The sequence below is a fragment of the Rhamphochromis longiceps genome, linkage group LG17, assembly GCF_057381845.1.
Source record: "Rhamphochromis longiceps isolate RC_006_pf linkage group LG17, R_longiceps_female_GT1.1, whole genome shotgun sequence".
NCBI lineage: Eukaryota > Metazoa > Chordata > Actinopteri > Cichliformes > Cichlidae > Rhamphochromis > Rhamphochromis longiceps.
Genome location: NC_140573.1, coordinates 28,729,913 through 28,749,191, shown reverse-complemented (window position 1 = coordinate 28,749,191; position 19,279 = coordinate 28,729,913). Strand labels below are relative to the sequence as shown.

The window sequence follows — 19,279 nt, the reverse complement described above, 5'->3', positions numbered from 1 at the left end:
GGTGGCCCCCTGGTGTTCACTGTCGGCGGAAGCCCCAGCGGTGATAGATAAAGGTGTGTCCTGTCATTAGCGGCAGCAGTTACCTGAGAGCGTCGAGATTAAAGGGCGCTGCTGTAAGTAGAGGAAGAAAACACTTCGAAATTATGCTTTTATTCAGTATTTTCCAGCAATTTTTAACATTACAATGTTTATTTTTAATTTGTTTGCTTTTATCTCAGGGCGGCGTCCACTTAATCAACATAAAAAGGTAGTTTTTAATTTCCTTTTGTGTGTGTGTGTGTGAGAGAGAGAGAACGAGAGTGTGCACCTGTTTACTTCTCAGGGTTGGGATATTCATACTCGACTAATATCTAATATTATACTGCTCAAACATGATACAATACACTAATTTAAGTCTTTAAATGGTTTAATACCTGTTTATTGTTTATCTAATTCAATATGTGTGATCTTCAAAACGACCTTTGTTTGCTGAGAGCAATGACTCCGCACTTTGTTGTGGCAATATGGCTTCTACCTGATGGCTGCCTGTCGTTTTAATGGTGGTGTTTATGTTTCCACGTTTAAGGCTTCAGTTTGCTGATGTTTTGCCAAAAGAAAAAGGGTTTGTAAAAATAAAGACGTTGCAATTAAATCCAGGGAAAACCAGTTCTTGATTTGTCAAGATTTATAGTATTTAAAGCTTGTGATCTGATTCTTCTGACCCGGTGGTGTTTTTCTATCCTTCTCTGTGAGAGTAAAATGGCAGTTTGGTTAATTTGAGTTATGGAAATTCAGCATTTGCATTAAATGGCAGGATTGCAGGTGCAACAGGAACTGATCTCAAGACAGGTGTACCTGGGAGATTATAAACCTGTTTTAAGCTGGACTTTAAGACAAAAACAAAAAATTCAGTGAAAAAGGCAAATTGAATGTAAAGTGTTACGTCTTGAGTTGTCGTAAGTTGGTCGTAAACATGAAAGCATTGCAATGCATTTTTGCTGCAGTTTAAAAAGAAAGTACAGCACAAAGGTTGGACTTGAGCCAAGAGATGATGTTATCTCTGGAGCTGTTTTTTTCTTTCAGCCTAGTAACCCAGTCCACACCTATCCTGGTCACATGAGCCAGTATTTACACAGCCTGTTATTGACCGTTGGGAGCCTGAGCAAAGATAACACACAGACACTTTCAGGCTGTGGAGCCATTGTCTGTCCTGTTGATGTTCTTAGCAGTCTGCTGCACGATATGAACAATTTGCATATATGTTCTCAGAAAACAAAATGGTGGAACAAACAAGACGCCCAAGTCGTGTCATCGCCCTCCAGGCTGGACCTAGTGAGGTGGACCCTGGCACCCTGAGGTACTGTATAGTCCCGCCCTTGCCCCAGTTCGACTATTAATACCAAAAACAAACACACAGCTCGGGCTTGTGCCTTGGGCAAAAACAACTTTATAAAAAAGAGATTTTTATTGAGTTCCCCATATTTATGATGGATTCTAAACACACCTGCCTTTTCCTCCCTCAGGATCAGTGACAGGGTTGCACGGGCCTGTGGCCGCCAGTTGGCTTTAATCGGTGACCAGCTAGACCGAGAGTATGCCAGCAGAATGCCAAACCAGCTTCCGACTCCCTTAAACCTCCTGAGACCTGCCCAGGCACTGACTCGGACCATCTATAGGTAAAAAAAAAAAAATTTTCCCTCTTATTTTATTTCACTTATCAAACTATTACATTTGTGTGATTGGTTCTAACTTCTCACTGCTTCCTCATAGGGATATTCACAATCAGTTAGGAACTTTTCGGGGTTTGTCTGCTGCAATGAAGACCTGGTTAGTGAGCACTGCACCTGGGCAGGGGATCCTCAGAGTTGAGGCCTTGACAGCTTGGGTAACTCTTCTCTTTAACGCATCTCTGCATTATACGTATGCATAAAGGTTCATTGCTCTTAGTGTTTGCATTAAGGCTTTGTATTCCAAGGAAAAGAGATATCTTTCCATTTACAGCAGCGGGTTTATCCAATGACTCCAAAGTGTAGAGGTTTACACATGTGCCAAACAAGCAAAGCTTCCTGGTTTAATTCCTTTGGAGGTTGTGTCAGCAAAGTCAACAGATGCATAACCTGCAAAAACGTTTAATTGGCAGACAGTTTAATAAAGAATCAAAGATTTTAAAGTGGATCCCATCTGTGAACTACTTTCTCAATTTGAACCCCAATATAAATATGATTTTTAGATAAGAACCTATACATAAAACAAGGAGAAACTCAATTTAAACATAAAAAAATAAAAATAATAGAGCCAAAATAGTCAAAATAGGTGGATTTGAGCAGTCTTGCTTTGTTGCATTGTTGACTGTTGTGTGGTCGTGTTATATTAAATATAATTTGGTACATCTATCCAAAACAGCCCACTTTTTCTCATTATGTCTCATTTTACAGGCATCCAACTTTAACCCAGTAACCTTCACTGGGTGGAACAGAGGAGCACTTGTTACTGTGGCACTGGTGGCCATGGTGACCATTTTCAGTGCACTATGGACGGAGCAGAAAGCTTAAGAGGGCCACGAGCAGGTCTTCTCAGCCATGTTTGTCAAAATATGTTTGCTATCGAGTGAGAATTACTGCTGTTTTCTCTTGCTGTTTACTTTGACTTTTCCCTTTTTTTTTAAATAACTGTTTTTATTGAGCGGTATTGAAGTTGAAAGTGAGGACGACAACCTCTTCTCTCAAAAGAGAAGAAAAAAAAAGTATAATGTAAAATTAGTTGGGAGTAAATTGTTTAAAGGAAATCTAGCCTTGCCTAAGGAGTTGGCCAGTTTATTGTAGCAGTGACATGTTGATTCATGTCAGAAAACATGTTGACTGGACTGTTGCTGGCTTGCAGTCTTTTGTATCCAGATTTGTTTCTTACTGGTTTAAGAGGCCAAAATGTTTTCAAATGATATGTAGCATTGCTTAGTGTACAATGAAGGGAGCTGGACTTTCTGTTCAAGATTTGAAACTGCTTTTTCATGTGACGCCAAATAAACTTCTTAATGACAAAAATGTGACAACATTGTAAATTAAAAAAAGAAATTACAAAAATCTTTAATTACACACTTGTATAAAGACAAGAAGCAACCACAGGAGCTTTATCAGTCTTCATATGCGGTGACTTCCACATGGGCGTACGTTTGGTATGCCTTCCTGTTGCACTTCTGAAGCGTGGCGCCCAGCTGCCTTCCGGGTCCGACCTCGTAGGTGTGTGGGAAATGCTGTCCTTGCGTCCTCTTGTAGATCTCGTGCAGGGTCTGCTCCCATTTCACTGGTGACACCAGCTGCTTAACAAGCTGCCTGCGCACGTGGCTCTCGTTCATGTAACGTTTTCCATCTACGTTGGAGTAGACGCTGATCTCAGGACGTCGTACCTGGACGGGAAGGGGACGAATAGGAAATCGCACATGGAACTTGTGGTTAGGAGGCTCAAAAATGATTTAAATACAATGTCAGATGAACAACACATGGACCCTGACTTTATCAGTCCCTAACATGCCAAATCTTCTTTACAGTGTTGCTTATTTAGGCTTATTTTTTAATTACATAAATGACACTGTGTTATGTTGTTTTGCAGCTCATATGTGCTTGTATTTACTTAATTTTAAGACCTGCTAAGGACCAGATGTAAAATCTTGGGTATACTTTCCATTTAACTTTCCGATTCAGACTGAATAGGATGGGTTATCTTAAAAAAATGAGGACTGGTGTAGCTTTACAGAGTAATTGAATGCATGTTTCAGAAAATATGTTAATCCCTTTTGGATAAAGTGGCTGACTGACCTCCACCTGCCGGAGCACCTCTCTGAGGGGTTCAGTAGCCGATGCCATCAGCTCAGTATGGAACGCACCACTGACTGGGAGAGTTTTGGTCCGCATGAACTTTAGGCGCCGAGAGTTTTCCTGGAGGAAATCCAGAGCCTGAGAAGTCAAAGAAGACAGCAGAAATGACAAGAGCAGCTCTAACAACTTTTTTGATGGTTGAGAGAAAAGACAGAAAAGAGAACACAATAGATTCACGGTATATTAAAGCAGCAAGAATATATGAATGCATTACCTGCTGGTGCCCTGCAATAACCCTGCCATCTGGAAACAGGTAGTTGGCCACAGAGCACACAGGATTCTCCACCCCCAGACTCTTGCAGTGCTCTTTTGCCTGCAGACAGGCATAATTATACTGAGCCTGAGGTCTACCAATGACTGACAGCATCCCACTGGGAACCAGTTCTGAGGCCTTCTGCATAGTCTCCGCTCGCACCTTCACTGCATACAAAGCTAGAAGATGCATAAGGAGTAAATACAGAATATTAACCAAAGTTGTGATTAAAACACCTTTTACAAGTGCACAAAAAAACCCCAAAAAAGAAATCTTTCTACCTTCTGCAAAGTTCATCGCCCCAGAAAAGACAAGAGCAGCAAATTCTCCGACACTGAAACCTGCAGCAGCGACACACATCTCAATGGCCTGTGTACAGCAGGAAACAAGTCAAAAAAAAATAAAAAAATAAAAATGTAACAGCCTCCCGATTATGACCGATATATCATTTATGTCACTGATACATCCGTAACTGAAATTAACTCAGAACAATTTGTTTATTTTTTTAAATGGTCATTCAGAATCAGAAGATTATTTACGGTGATGTTTTTGGTGGGAGTGAAACAACAATCTACTGATAAAAACAATAAAAACAAGATGTGATAATAAGAAATAACCACTGTTGGAAGCCTTATTTACTCTACCGCCTTAATCAAGGGGCAGTAATTAAAGTTGAAAGGAGAAACTTTGCATTTGAAAGATGCTCTTCTACTGGGCACTCAAGCATCATTCATCCACACCCTCATACATAATGTGCGCACATTTTAAATATAAATTAATATTACTGTAGCAGTATTTTTTAAAAATGAAAAAAAAAAAAGATAAACTGGCCACATTTAAGAAGGCAGGACCTGCAGTTATTGTCCTTTTTCCAGACATTTATCTGGCACTTACTTTGGGGTTTTCTTGGTTGAGTCTCTCCACAGCAGCCAGGGAGGTGACAAACACCGCCGGCTGACAGTGAACCGTTTTCTGCAGCTCGTCCTCGGGGCCCTCCAGACACAGAGACAGCAGGTCGTAACCCAGGATCTTCTGGGCTACGGTGAACATTTCTTTAACGTTGGGGTATTTTAAAAGTCCTCTGCCCATGCCCACAAACTGGCTGCCCTGACCGGGGAAGAGGAGCACGGAGCAGCCGCTGGGGTCTTTTTTGGGTCTCCGCTGAGGCGCCGCGGCTGGCTCGCTGTTCGGGGGAGAAGCGGGAACTTCAGCCGGAGAAGGGTAATCTCCAGCCGTGGAACCGGGCTTGTTGGTGGACAGCGTCCTGCTCAGAGAGACCAGCGACCTGACCTTCCCTCTGGAAGATGCCGCCATCCTGACTGCCACTGATGCCAACATGAGCTGTTCCTCATCCAACGACGTGTCTGCGGATGAAATAAGACGCACAGCCCGCCCGGACAAACTGTAATCACCGAAAGAGTCAACTTTGCTTGAACTCAACTCTGACATCTGCTCGGCATGACACCTCACAGGGAGACGCCATGTTGTTTATACGGAGTTTATTCTCGTCTTCTTCCGGTTGACGTTCAGGCTCTTTCACGCTGCAGCGCCACCTCAGGTCAAAGTATGTCATGTCATACAAAATTTACTACAAAGTGAAAATAACTATAAGAGCTTTTAAGTATACACAGACATGCGCTTCTTAAATTTAGCTTAATTGGCTCCACAGGTAGGAAGTAAAAAAGTAAAAAAAAAACTTCCTTGCTGTACTTAATTTTTACTCCCTACGTTTTTAAACAAATATCTGTAGTTTCCACTCCGTATATTTTCAAAACAAACTCGTTACTTTGGGTTTAACCCATTGGGGGAAGTTAATATTTCACGTGACTGCAGGCCTTCAAACAATGAGATTTGAGCCTAAACAGTGACACATGAAAGGCAGTCGCGTTTTAATCAGTAGAGGATGTCGCATAAAAAGAGATGAAAGAGCAAACCGTGTTGATTCATTTATTTTTAGCACAACACCAGAACAACCCCACGTGCCCATAATTTGCGGTACTTCAGAAAAAAAGGAGTGAACATAAAAGGGAGTAAAATGTTGTGTCAGGTAATTTGAAATGCAGCATTTCTATCACCTCAACAAACACTAACTGTGTCACAGTGTGTTGCTAGCTAAAGCTCCACTTGCTGTATTTCACAGGAGGAGAAAGAATGAGAGCTAACTTCACTCAGAGTATAGAAAGAAAGAGAAAGAAACCAGGCTGTATTTAAAGGTAAGGACTGCTTAGTGATATTTGATCAAATGTAATTGTATTTTAACAGGGACATAAAATTCTTGTCTTACTCCCTTCTTCTAGCTCGAAATTACTTGCCAAGTGGTAAGGACCGTTCATGGTCACACGGTGAGAACATTGGTGTTGACTATGAAGAGATACGGTCAGACAGGGGAGGGGCCAGTCAGATTTATCAACTCAACCTCCTTAAAGCATGGAGAGAGGCTGAAACCAATCTCTGGTGAGCCCGGTTAAGGAAAGAGATGAGTTGGTGCCTGAGATGCCAAATTCCAACATCCTCATTCCCGCCATTGAGATAACACTCTCACACAGGCCCAGAGAGCAGATGTTGCTGCATTGCAGATGTGTTATACCCCCTGCCCAGCCGAATGCCTCTCAAAAAGAAAATTTTGCAGAAAATCAGTGTGATCGCTTGGCTCACTGGAATTATCATCTCGATATCTCTTGTCCTTCTTTCATTTCAGACGTCTTGAAAACAAGTTTTAACAAAGTCCTGGAGAAGTGCCCAATGCTGGAGGACCTCCTGCTTTACCCCTGGCTCAGATAAACTCCTCTCTGACACAAACACACACGCATACTGAATTCACATCTTGCCATACAAATGTGATACAGTAACCAACTTTCTTTCTTTCAGAAAAAAAGAAAATTGGGAGATTCAAAATTTTCCTCACAGTAATGTTTGCATCAGTCTATCAGATGAATACCCTCCAAGTCCAATATTTATATTAGTTACAGTGATAATGCTTGGTGTCTACTTTCAGCCACTGCAGTAGAATGCAAGGAATGAATCTCATTGAAATTGTAGTTGCATTTGCTATTTAATTTAATTGTCATGGATGATACACAGACAACCCAACAGCAAACAGAGGAAAACAATGGGCTTAAATACACAGAGGGATAAATGAGGGAATAAGACACAGGATGAGAGCACAGCTGCGAGAAATCACAAACAGCAAGACCATGGGGAAGGAAAACTGAAAACACTAGTCTAAGGAGCTTAGAAAGAAAACGTCTGGACTTCTTTAAGTTGCTTGAAGACATTCAAGCAAAGTTTAAGTTCTGACGCTTTCTTTCCAAACTCCTTAGACTACGATGACCTAGATGACTGAGAACCTTCACAGACATGAAAACACTAACATAGCACACATGACTATCAAAGTAAAACAGCAAACAAGAGACTTTTACAAAGACACAGAGTTGACACAGAGACATGACTGACTGGGGAGAAATTGGGGAACATGGAAACAAGAATGAATAGATATGACACGTGGGACACAGGGGCAAGGCAAAGTAACAGAAACCTAAAGCCTAAGAATATAACACAAGAAGAAAACAATAAAGAGAACCAAAAACATACATAAGAATAATCAATGAATATAAATGAACAAACACAAAACACTGGGTCACAGACTCAGTACCATGACAGTTAAATGTACATAATAAATACTTTAAATCAGATGACAATGTAGCTGACACTGTGTTTATTAGTGTGTGGTCAACCACAAATCTTCATACTGTCATCCATAGATGAGGTCTTTATACAAATGATGAAAGATAATGAAAGAAACTGTTTAATTGATATGAAATGATTGAATTATATGAAATATTATGGCTTTGTCTGCCAGTGTTTTTCTGTAAACTACTTTGAACTACTGGCAGTCAGTGAAGTCACTGAAAGGCAAGATTCTATGTTGTGTTGCCGTAGTTTCCAGAGTTTACTTATAAAGCTCACTTACAGAATTCAGTTAGAAAAGTCAAGCATTTGAAAGGTGCACATTTGAAGAAGTATTAACTCAATATTAACTCATTACGGTTTACATTTTCGATTTTAAAGGGTCTCCGAAATTACAATGAAAAAGGAAACAAGAAAAATTACCACTCCGGCCGATAAGAAAGATTCAGGAGATCAAGGTAAGTAAAATAATAAAATAAGAACCTGGTAAAATCCAAATCCTAGAAATGTTGACACTGTGTGAATCATTTTTGAAGCAATTGAATCATATGTTTGATTGAAAATAGCTTTAATACAAGATGTCTAATCAAAGGAAGGTTACCGGTCTTTTGGTAAAATAATGTAATAAGTTTATTCTTGGACTCAACAGTAAAAACAGACCAACAAGTGTCATCAAGATCTAAGACTTAGTAAACCTAGTATCAATTCGCACTGGTCAGTTTTTTTAATCCCAAGAATAAACTTGTGATCATTTAAGCAAAAGCAATTTCAAATTCTTTGCCATCAAACTGCTTCCAGTCCTGATGTCGGGGACTCTTTTTCACCACTGTGTTGTTGTCGTCGTTTATAGATTGTAAGAGCAGGACTGCTAAAAGAAAGGCCAGTCCTGAAAAGAAGACCCCAATAAAAAGGAGGAGGGTCGCTGAGCAGGCTGGTCCTTCCACCAGCTCAGATGTGGTCAAAGGAGTGAAGCGCAAGGTTGTGCAAGATGAAGAGGGCACAACAAAGAAAGCAAAGAAGGCTAAACTTCTCGACCATACGAGCGGTGACAAGGAGCAAGCATCCTCCTCGTTGGACTCTGGTAAAGGTAGGCTAATTAGTTGAATAAGGGGGTAGATTAAGTGTGGTTGCTAGGTTTAAGATATTGGTGTTTAGTGTTTGTGTCTATCATCCAGTGAGCTGATGTGCTTTTGGTGTTTTCCACATCTCCAGACTTGAACAACAAACAGGAGTGCACAAAAAATGGCAAAAGAAAGGCCACGGGAGACAACAGAGAGTCACCCAAGAAAAAAAAAAGGAATGTGGACCAGGGCAAAAAATCAGTGGCAGACCAAAAACGTAAGTAGCAAGCAGCTTGGGTTTTATATTCAGGGGAAGGGCAGAAGGAACATTTAGGCTACAGAGGAGAGTAATTTGTGTCACAGCTGTAATAAAACAAGATTTGCTGTTTTGTCTGTTCAGGTGAATTCCAAGCCAGATATGTGGAGGAGCACCAGCTCGGAGAAGGAGGCTGCGGAGCAGTGTTTTCTGGCTACCGGATAGAAGATCGTTTTCCAGTAAGTGTTCAGATGATGGTAGTAAGACAGGCAGTAACGCAGATAATGGATAATATCGTAAACTGAGACGTCTGCTGTGTTTCCACCTTTCATTATGTCATACTGAGGAAATGCTCACCAATGCTCTGTGTCTTCTAGGTTGCCATCAAACACATTCCCAAAAATAAAGTCTACTGCAAAGTGGCGGTAAGCGTCCAACACTTGAATTAGTTTTACATTACTGGATTGAATGCGGCGTTCCTCATCATCCACTTTGTTGTAATATTTCAGGATGAAAATGGGAAGATGCTCTCGGTGGAAGTGGCCATTATGCTTAAACTTGCAGGTGAAGCAGAAGGGTCAGTGGGAATATCAGCACCTGTGTCCTTGCTGGAGTGGTTCGACTTTGGCAAAGAGCTGATCCTGGTGCTGGAGAGACCTGTCCCTGCTGTGGACCTGCAAAAATACAAAGCAGAAAATGGAAGAGCTTTACCAGAGGACAAGGCCAAGGTAGGTTGACTGGGAGAGCCTTAGACTGTACAGCATTCAATCAAGGCAGAAAAGCATTAACTCATTATTGTGTTTTTCATCTTTTCCAGGTCATTCTGAAGCAACTAGTTGATGCTGTAAAGGAACTTGAGGAGAAACACATCTTTCATCGGGACATCAAGGGACAAAACATTCTGATTGAGACCGGCTCAGATGTGCCTCGAGTTCGCATCATTGACTTTGGACTGAGCTGCTTTGTTAAACAGCGATCTCTGTATCGCATCTTCTATGGTAACATATTCTGCTCCTGCTTTTCACAGATGTAACAATTTGTGTCTTTTGTTTTAGAAGAAATTGCAATTGTGTCTGTTTGTTAGGCACTCCTCTTCACATCCCTCCCGAGTGGTACATTAGGAGCTGCTACAGGTGTGGACCCACCACGGTGTGGCAAATGGGAGTGGTGTTGTATGAAGCGCTTCATGCACGATACTTTAGTACCGCGAGGTTCCTCACAAAGCAACTGAGCATCAAAAAGCGTCTGTCCACAGGTAAGAAAACTTCACACTTCCACATTCACTGATGCCTTGGATCACTAGAACTATCATCTTCATCTTTTTGATCTTTTCTTTCTTTCAAGAATGCCGGAATTTCTTGGACGCATGTTTAGCTATAGTCCCGGAGAAGCGCCCAACACTGGAGGAGCTCCAGCTTCACCCCTGGCTAAGATAACACACACAAACACACAATTCACACCTTATCATGTAAGTGTGATACATTGTAGTAACTTCCTTTCTTTTTTCTGTTGGACAGGAATAGATAGAGTGGGTCAATCTTAAAAAATAAATAAATAAAAATTTAGCTTTTTCGGAGTTCCTGTAACCCCCCCAGCCATCCCAGGAAAGGGGATCTCTCTTTGAATGGGCTTTCCCGAGGTTTCTTCCCATCGATCTGGCCCCCTGGGGAGTTTTTCCTCGTCTTCATAGAGAGCTTGGGCTGGGTCAGGAGCTCCATCAAAACTGTCTTTATTTGATGACATTAAAGTCATCAAATAAAGATGTGTTTTACTTAAAGTAAAATTTGATCAAAATAAAACTTGTTTAATTCATCTTTGCTGAAGATTCTCCTTCATTACTATTTTGTTTTGTTTTTTTTTACCCATGGTGCATTTTGACAAATAAGAAAACTGAATCAGGTTAAAGTGTGCACAAAGACAGTCACACTGCAAATGATCTGAAGACTTGCATCTGTTGCTCTAACCCCCAACTAGTTTAGACAGATTTCCTGGTTCTACCAGAGGTTTTTTCCTTCAAGAAGGGAGTTTTTCCTTCCCACTGTTGCTGAGTGTTTGCTCATAGTGGGTTGTAAAAGCATAAAAGTTAATAAGAGGCATTCATAGCAGAGTTATCACAGAGGGAACTATATAGCTTAAATGTACAATTTCTACAGGACGAATTATAACTTCATTATGTATAAAAGCTCCTGTGGATAATTACTCCTATTTGTAACTTTACACAAGAGAAAGTTTGCTGTCACACTATTTATAACAGGTTGGGTTTTGTCCTCTGAGTTGAGCCTTTGGTTGCAGTTTATTGAAGAATTTCCTCTAAAGTAGCTGTTGATAAAGATTTAAGGTCCTGTTTATATACAGAAATATGCTTTAGTTCATGTTTTTTTACATGTCTGCCTCAGTGGATCAGTAGAAGATCTGGCACAGGAAACTAGATGATGAAAAAAGGTTACGAATACACATATATATCTATATAGATACAGATATACTCATGGTGGGTTCACGCCCTCGGCCCACGCCCCTCTGAGGAGGAAACACCTGGGCCTCATCAGTGCAGCCAGCATTTAAGCCAGGGAGTGGCTTCTACTCATCGCTGGATCGTTGTGTGTGACTCGCGTCAGTGCAGCCCGGCTCTCAGCAAGTTCTCATTTGCTTCCCTGTGCAAAACCTCTAACGTGTGTTTCCTTCTGTACATAGATCCCCTGGACCCGACTCTGCATTCCCCGAGCGGATTCCCTTTTTGTGTGAGTGTTTGGAGAGAGAGTCAGAAGAGGAGCAAGTGTCTTTTCCCTACCTGGATTTCCCCGGAGCCTTTTCCCTGTCACCGCTTTGTATATAGCACTATCCCCTGCACTGTTTGTATATACACCTGGTGGAACTGTAATAAATACTGACTGTGCCTCTGAGTCCTGCATGTGAGTCCTCAAGCGAACCGTGACACCCACACAGATGAGAGCTTAGCAGTGAAGCTCTCTCTTAAAATTTGAGTTATAAAGTCAGAAGTTATCACTGACAGAGATCCATGTTCTTTTAACATAAGAAAGAATATTTGCTGAAATTGACATTAATCCAAGCCCTTAAAACGCCATTTTGGATTAAGCATTTCCTTTTAGAAAAGTCTTCAATGAGCAGGAAGCTCCAGTACTGAAAAAAGAAGCCAACATCAACTGCTAAACGTGCTAAAAGTAAGTAAGTCCCTGTAGACTCCTATGATCAAAACACATACAGTATAAAAGTTATAGGTTACAGATCTGAAAAGTAAAACAAATGTCAAAGTGCAAAAAGACTTATGGTCCCATAGAAGTCTATTCCATTTGCCTGGAATTAGGTGAACACCTTTGTGACAAATTTAATGGCTCAGTCATTTGTTTCATGTCATATTTAATAAAAGACTGACATGGTGGCATGTTGAATTGTCCATTTTGCACATATTTGGTCATTCTAAGCGTCAGAAGGGGAAAGATCATTCTGGGAATGCCTACTGGCGAAGGATGTGTGACTGACAAGTCCAGTGTGTGAAGTTTAACTACAGTCTAAGGAGCGTGGAAAGAAAAGCATCTGGACTTCTTTAAGTTTCTTGAAGATGTTTCACCTCTCATCTGAGAAGCTTCTTCAGTTCAGAATTTCTTCAGAGAACTGAAGAAGCTTCTTGAATGAGAGGTGAAACGCTCTTCAAGAAGCTTAAAGAAGTCCAGATGCTTTTCTTTCCAAGCTCCTTAGACTACGATGACCTGAACGACTGAGAACCTTAACAGACAGTTCTTCCCTTCATTCATCATGCCTGATTTCAAAACACCAAGATGGCAGTCGTGAAAACACTCATCTTGAGTCTTCATGGGACTACGGTGAGATCAGTTATGCCTCTTATGATGCTGTCCCAGACTTCAAAGCAGTATAAAACATGTTTGCATCCTGTAACAACTCCCACTTCCCTCATTACCTTCTGTGTATTTATAGTTTTGTATGACTTCTTATGTTCCTGTTAATAAAGACCTGCCTTTGAGTTCATCCCCGTGTGTCTAGAGCCGTGCATTTGGGTCCTCTCTTGCCTTCACACAGCCGCCGCACGACAGAACGACGCAACCACGAAATGGACCCAGCAGGCTCCGCCCGTGAGGGAGATATTCTCCGTGTACAGAGTCTGGTGCAACGAATAACCCGCGCCTCGGACTCACGGACAATTTCCGTCGGACTTAACGCCATAAAGGCAATAATCGAGGGAAACCCTTTCCTTCACCAGCTCACCTGCTATGAGGGCTTTATTGACGAACTGAGCCGAGCCAAGGAGGCATTACAAGCTCGTGAGCTGGCAGACAGTGTCTGTTCCCGGGATTCCACACCACAGCGACTGCAGACGGAGATCTCCGCCAGTCAGCCGCCGCAGCAGCAGCGAACTAAGCTCGCCGCGACGGCATCGCAGCAGCAGACGGGGCTCTCGGTATCGCAACAGCGGCTGCTAAAACGAGAGGGTTTTTTGGCGCTGCTGCCGCGGAGCCCTTCTCCATCCCCTCTCAGCTCTGACCGTCGCTCTCCCGCTGCTTTCCTAGCAGCGATGAGGTCGGATGATGAAGAGGAGACCGTCACCCCCGCATCATCACCGGTTTCCCCCGTCACCTCCGTTCCCTCATCAAGGAGGAGACGCCGTCGCCGGTCCTCTCCTCAGCCGGATTCCGGGACTACTGAGCAGCCGGCTGGGGTGAGTGACAAAGACACTCTTTCTGTTCACTCTGAGGCTAGTTCTCACTACTCTGAATGCAGGAATGCAAACTCTGTGACTCTTGCCGTAGGCTCTAAAGGCTCACGATCTGTAAATGTTGAATCCGAACCCGAACTTCTTATGAACCGTTGTACTGCCCGGAGGGTCAACTCAGAGACCGTTTCTCCTACGTTTGGACTCATATTTGAGAAAGATTATCCTTCGCTAGTGTTTCCTAGGTCTGAAAACTTGAAGTCAGCATTTCCTGAGTTAGAGACACCTGCTTCTGTGCCCTTTACCTGTGTGTCTGCTGAGAATGATTGTTTTGCAGTTAAGCTCACCACTGGGGCTTTAAAACCTGCCTCCTTAGATGTTAAAGCAGTAAAATCCAAGACTGTAAATGTTCCTGTGATAGCTCGACCCCAGCTCGTTACTTCTGAGCCATCACCCCAGGGGAAAGTCCATTCTGACGTATTTACTGATTCGAATGTTCTTGAGTCAGGGGGCTCTACACCCACCACTGTTTTCCCTAGGTTTACTGCTTCCAGCGATCCGGAGGTAAAAGACTTTGTTTCATCTGCCTCTCCGGTGCACAGACCTATGTTTACATCGGCTATTAACCCCTCCTCTGTCAGTATAAGCATGGTTAGCTCCGAAGAAAGAAGCTCTAAGACTGTTGGTGCATCAGCTGATCACATTTCTCTAGAGTCTGTAAACACTGAAGGTGGTGCATTAGTGCCTGTAAGCTACAGCTTTAGCACACTTAACGCTATGAAGTCAGAGCGCTGTTCCTCATCCGCTCACTCAGGGCAGGGAATTGATCTCTTGCAGACTGTTCTTTCTAGGCCCGCCTCCCAGGCCCCTTGCGTTCTAGGGATAGCTGCGGCCCAGCACTCCCCTGCACCTATCTCAGTTCCCCAGGTGAGGGGGGCTGGCGCCCAGCTGGTCCCTGTTCCGGTTTCCGGGTCGACTGAGGCTCTGCTGGTCCCTGCACCCGTATCAGCTCCTCGGGTGGGGACAGCAGCCGCCCAGTCCCTGCCGAAATCTGTGCCAACCACTGAGGTGGGGCCCGCCAGGACCCAGCCGATCTCTGCACCTGTACCTGCTCCTCAGGTGGGAGCGACTGGTGTCCAGCAGGTGCCTGCACCTTTCATCCGCATTGTAGGCTCAGGGGACCCGACACCACCACCTGTCCAACATTCGCTCCCACAACCATCATTACACTCAGCTGCACAGGATGCTCCTCAGTCAGTCAGTCAGCCTTCTCCTCAGTGTACAGTCCAGCCTTCTCCCCAACCGCCATTACTACCACTAGTTCAGTTTGCTACCCAGTCTCCCTCAGTTCAATCTGTAGCTCTGCCTCCTGTGTCCCCGCTGGCTCTGTCTCCTGTGTCCCCCGCACCTCAGTCAGCTACCCCACCACAAGCTCAATTTTCACCTCTACCATCACTTCAGTCATCAGTTCAGTCTGCCACTCAGTCGCCCGTAGCTCCATCATCCACACCATCACCCGCTTCTCTTCCACCACAACCATCACGACACTCAGCCATTCAGGCTGCTGCTCAGTCAGTCATTCAACCTGTAGTCCTGTCATTAATGCACTCCTTAGCTGAACCATTAGCACAGTCACCGTTAACTCAGTCATCCACTCCACCGCCCACTCCACTGTCACCACAACCATTACTACAGCCATTAGTTTGGTCCCCTGTAGCAGTTTGGTCTTCTGGTCAGCTTAACATTCAGCCAGGGGTCCCGATACCCTCTGGCGCTACATCAGCTCCGGCTGGAAGCTCGGATGAGCCCATCCAGCACTCCGCGGCTTCCACGCTGCCACCTGCCTTGTCCGCTGGGGGTTCTGGAGAGCCCAGCCAGCCCTTCCTCGTCTCCGCTGGAGGGTTCGAGGGGCCCGGCCTCCGGTCCCGCTCTGTAGCCGCCGCCTTCCACACGGCCGGCCTCCGGATCTGTTCTGCCGCCGTTGCCGTCCGCAAGGGCTGTCTGGAGTCAGCCCTTGAGGGGGGGTATTGTCATGGTCCTGGGTCATTTTGACCCAGTGTTCTCAGTTTTCCTGTGGTTTTGTATTTTGTTCCTTATGTCCATTGGATTGTTTGGTTTGGTAGTTGGATTCCCCCTGTGTCCATGCTTTTATTGTGGTGTTTGTTCTGGTACCGTGTTCCCGTCCGTTGTGTTCTGTGTTCTCCTCATCCCCTCGTATTCATCCTTGTTCTCTGCCTCTCTCTCTGTGCTCATCTCTGTGTACTGTGTTGTGTTTAAGGTCCACATCTTGGTGTCAGTATTTTCAGTTTCGTGTCCTCCCTGCTCGGTCATGAGTAATTGTCTTCAGCTGTGTTCCCCGTGTGTTCCCACTTCCCTCATTACCTTCTGTGTATTTATGTCAGAGTGTCCCTTTGTTCTGTGTTGCGTCATCCTTCTAGGTTGTGTGCATTTCCCGTGTCTTCCCAGCGCCTCAGCTTTAGTTTCTCCCAGTATAGTTTTGTATGACTTCTTATGTTCCTGTTAATAAAGACCTGCCTTTGAGTTCATTCCCGTGTGTCTAGAGCCGTGCAATTGGGTCCTCTCTTGCCTTCACACAGCCGCCGCATGACAGTTAATACTTCTCATGGATATCTCAGATCTCCATCACAAATAAAATAATAAAGGGCCATAATAAGAGTTAGAAATCCATTGTTACCGCTCAAGCTCCAGTCTGGCCCTCTCCTCCTCCAGCCGAGCCTGGATCTCCATATTAAGGGCAACTTCCAGCTGCTGCTGTGTCAGCTCCAGCTCCCTGATCCTCTTCTTCTGTTGTTCAGCCTCCTTTTCCTTCACCTGCATCTCAGCCTGCATGCTGTCTTTTATCTATGCACACACACACAGCTACATAAACAGATGCACCAACAGAGCGGTATAAACTGACCTATTCCTGAATCACCTTTTCCTGGACTGTCATAACCATTTTTCCAAATCATTATAGGTGTGAATTTTATAATGACAGTCAACATTTTGCTGCAGTTCTCAAAGATCAAAGTCAAGGAGAAAAGACTCTGTACATAATTGGTGTCAAGTGGAAAACTTTTTTTTTTTACCATCTCAGCCTCTTTCAGCTGTCTTTCCAGTTCCATCTGCACCTCCCTCTGCTTCCTCCGCTCTCTCTCCTCTGCCTCCCTTCGGCGAGTTTCCAGTTCCCGAGCATGCTGTGAAACAGATGAAAGAGCCATTGTTTGGTTTGTGTTTTCACCTCTATCCAGCAGGTGACACTAGGCCATCAGCTTCGAGGTTCAACGTATTGTGCTTTCAGCGGTGCTCTTCTTGATAACTTGGTTGAAGTAAGTGGGTATTTGAGTTCATGTTGCTTTCCTTACAGCTGTAAGTAATCTGCTCATTCCGCTTTTGATCTTTGGCACCAACAAGTGATTTTTTTCCCAGAGAAGTGCTGCTCACAGGAGATTTCCTCTATTTCAGACCATTTTCTATAAACCGGTTAGATGGTTGTACAGTTTCTGAAATACTCAGACAAGCCTGTCCGACACAAACAACAATGCATGTTCAAAGTCATTTAAATCCCATTTGACCTTCAGCAGGTCATCTTATTAATGTATACATGCCTAAATGCACTGAGCTGCTGCCATGTGATAGGCTGATTAGGTATTTGACCTAATGAGCAGCTCAACAGGTGTATCTAACAAAAATGTGGCCAGTGAGTGTACATGGTACTTTTTAAATGGACAAAATGAACTGCACTGGCAGCTGCCCAGTGCCACTATGACTTAGTTAAATAATCACTACCATGGATAGTTTGGTGCATGATGTAATTAAATAAATATTACAAAAAAAGATTCTTATAGCCCTCACTTACCTTGATAATGTTTTCAATCTCTAAGTCCTGTTTGTCTTTCTCTTTTTCTGTCTTCTCTGTCTCATGGATATTCGAGTCATCAGATTGGCTGCCCCTGCTGCTGCAGCTGCTGCGGGCGCTCCGGCTGCGTTCCCGCTGACTGTTTTCCCGCTGGATCCGTCTCTTCAGTTTGAGTTCATGGTGAAGGGAAGACTTTCCCTCACTCTGAAGACGGAGGGCAGTTTGAATGGCTGAATACCAGATGTAAAATCTTGGGTATACTTTCCATTTAACTTTCCGAGTCAGACTGAATAGGATGGGTTATCTTTTAAAAATGAGGACTGGTGTAGCTTTACAGAGTAATTGAATACATGTTTCGGAAAATATGTTAATCCCTTTTGGATAAAGTGGCTGACTGACCTCCACCTGCCGGAGCACCTCTCTGAGAGGTTCAGTAGCCGATGCCATCAGCTCAGTATGGAACGCACCACTGACTGGGAGAGTTTTGGTCCGCATGAACTTTAGGCGCCGAGAGTTTTCCTGGAGGAAATCCAGAGCCTGAGAAGTCAAAGAAGACAGCAGAAATGACAAGAGCAGCTCTAACAACTTTTTTGATGGTTGAGAGAAGACAGAAAAGAGAACACAATAGATTCACGGTATATTAAAGCAGCAAGAATATATGAATGCATTACCTGCTGGTGCCCTGCAATAACCCTGCCATCTGGAAAAAGCTAGTTGGCCACAGAGCACACAGGATTCTCCATCCCCAGACTCTTGCAGTGCTCTTTTGCCTGCAGACTAGGGCTGCCACAAACGATTATTTTGATAGTCGACTAGTCACCGATTATTTTTGCGATTAGTCGACTAATCAGACTATCCACTCTGCCATAGCTCGGCTACAGACTCAGCACCCGAGTGCCTTTATTGTGATCTCGGGTGACTTCAACCATGTATCACTGGACAATACACTACCAACATTCAAACAATATGTGGACTGTCCCACCAGGGGAGAGAAAACTTTAGACTTACTGTATGCTAACGTCAAGGATGCATACAGCTCCTCCTCCCTCCCCCCACTTGGTAGGTCAGATCATAACCTGATTCACCTCACCCCCCGCTATGTGCCAATTGTGAGGAGGGAACCTGTGACCACCAGGACTGTTAGGAGGTGGTCAGAGGAGGCAATAGCGGAACTACAGGGCTGTTTCGAGGTGACCGACTGGGAAACACTCTGTGAGCCTCACGCCGAGGACATCAATGGGCTTACTGAGTGTATCACAGGCTACATAACTTTCTGCACCGACTCCATTGTTCCAGCTCAGACTGTTCATTGTTACCCAAATAACAAGCCGTGGGTGACTAAGGACATCAAAGCCCTCCTCAACAACAAGAAGAGGGCTTTCAGAGGGGGCAACAAAGAGGAGGTGAGGAAGATCCAGGTGTTACTAAAGGACAAGATCAGAGAGGCTAAGGACAATTACAGGAGGAAGCTGGAGTGGAAACTCCAGCAGAACAGCATGAGAGAGGTGTGGAGGGGCATGAAGACCATCACTGGATTCAGGCCAACCAACAGCAGGGGAGCTGAGGGAGGTGAGAATAGAGCCGACGAGTTGAATCTGTTTTTCAATAGATTCGACACCACAGTGTCT

General features: G+C 43.9%; 3 protein-coding genes across 3 annotated transcripts; 2 read left to right on the top strand and 1 right to left on the bottom strand.

The window, feature by feature from the left end:
- Positions 1-55: 55 nt before the first annotated feature.
- bik (BCL2 interacting killer) lies at positions 56-3,030 on the top strand. The gene is made up of 6 exons (XM_085387901.1): positions 56-113; positions 219-247; positions 1,249-1,336; positions 1,503-1,655; positions 1,750-1,864; positions 2,415-3,030. The coding sequence occupies exons 3-6, from the start codon at positions 1,257-1,259 to the stop codon at positions 2,529-2,531; spliced, it is 465 nt and encodes a 154-aa protein (XP_085244027.1). The 5' UTR covers positions 56-113; positions 219-247; positions 1,249-1,256; the 3' UTR covers positions 2,532-3,030.
- A 16-nt stretch (positions 3,031-3,046) lies between these two features.
- On the bottom strand, positions 3,047-5,606 carry LOC146649883 (malonyl-CoA-acyl carrier protein transacylase, mitochondrial-like). Its single transcript, XM_085387900.1, has 5 exons — positions 4,999-5,606; positions 4,386-4,473; positions 4,066-4,283; positions 3,792-3,929; positions 3,047-3,382 (listed from the first exon to the last, which is right to left on the bottom strand). The coding sequence occupies exons 1-5, from the start codon at positions 5,551-5,553 to the stop codon at positions 3,110-3,112; spliced, it is 1,272 nt and encodes a 423-aa protein (XP_085244026.1). The 5' UTR covers positions 5,554-5,606; the 3' UTR covers positions 3,047-3,109.
- Positions 5,563-10,920, top strand: LOC146649882 (serine/threonine-protein kinase pim-2-like). Its single transcript, XM_085387902.1, has 11 exons — positions 5,563-5,668; positions 6,245-6,317; positions 6,803-8,249; positions 8,642-8,878; positions 9,004-9,129; positions 9,253-9,347; positions 9,486-9,533; positions 9,618-9,836; positions 9,926-10,106; positions 10,193-10,363; positions 10,453-10,920. The coding sequence occupies exons 3-11, from the start codon at positions 8,189-8,191 to the stop codon at positions 10,542-10,544; spliced, it is 1,230 nt and encodes a 409-aa protein (XP_085244028.1). The 5' UTR covers positions 5,563-5,668; positions 6,245-6,317; positions 6,803-8,188; the 3' UTR covers positions 10,545-10,920.
- The last annotated feature ends 8,359 nt before the right edge of the window (positions 10,921-19,279 follow it).

Excerpts from the sequence above, each read along its gene's own strand:
- bik (XM_085387901.1), top strand. The coding sequence starts at position 1,257 with ATGGTGGAACAAACAAGACGCCCAAGTCGTGTCATCGCCCTCCAGGCT. Across the intron at positions 1,337-1,502 it reads GTGGACCCTGGCACCCTGAG|GATCAGTGACAGGGTTGCAC; the intron begins GTACTGTATAGT and ends TTCCTCCCTCAG. Across the intron at positions 1,656-1,749 it reads CTGACTCGGACCATCTATAG|GGATATTCACAATCAGTTAG; the intron begins GTAAAAAAAAAA and ends GCTTCCTCATAG.
- LOC146649883 (XM_085387900.1), bottom strand. The coding sequence starts at position 5,553 with ATGTCAGAGTTGAGTTCAAGCAAAGTTGACTCTTTCGGTGATTACAGT. Across the intron at positions 4,284-4,385 it reads GGCGATGAACTTTGCAGAAG|CTTTGTATGCAGTGAAGGTG; the intron begins GTAGAAAGATTT and ends TGCATCTTCTAG. Across the intron at positions 3,930-4,065 it reads TTATTGCAGGGCACCAGCAG|GCTCTGGATTTCCTCCAGGA; the intron begins GTAATGCATTCA and ends TTGACTTCTCAG.
- LOC146649882 (XM_085387902.1), top strand. The coding sequence starts at position 8,189 with ATGAAAAAGGAAACAAGAAAAATTACCACTCCGGCCGATAAGAAAGAT. Across the intron at positions 9,534-9,617 it reads AAGTCTACTGCAAAGTGGCG|GATGAAAATGGGAAGATGCT; the intron begins GTAAGCGTCCAA and ends GTAATATTTCAG. Across the intron at positions 10,364-10,452 it reads CAAAAAGCGTCTGTCCACAG|AATGCCGGAATTTCTTGGAC; the intron begins GTAAGAAAACTT and ends CTTTCTTTCAAG.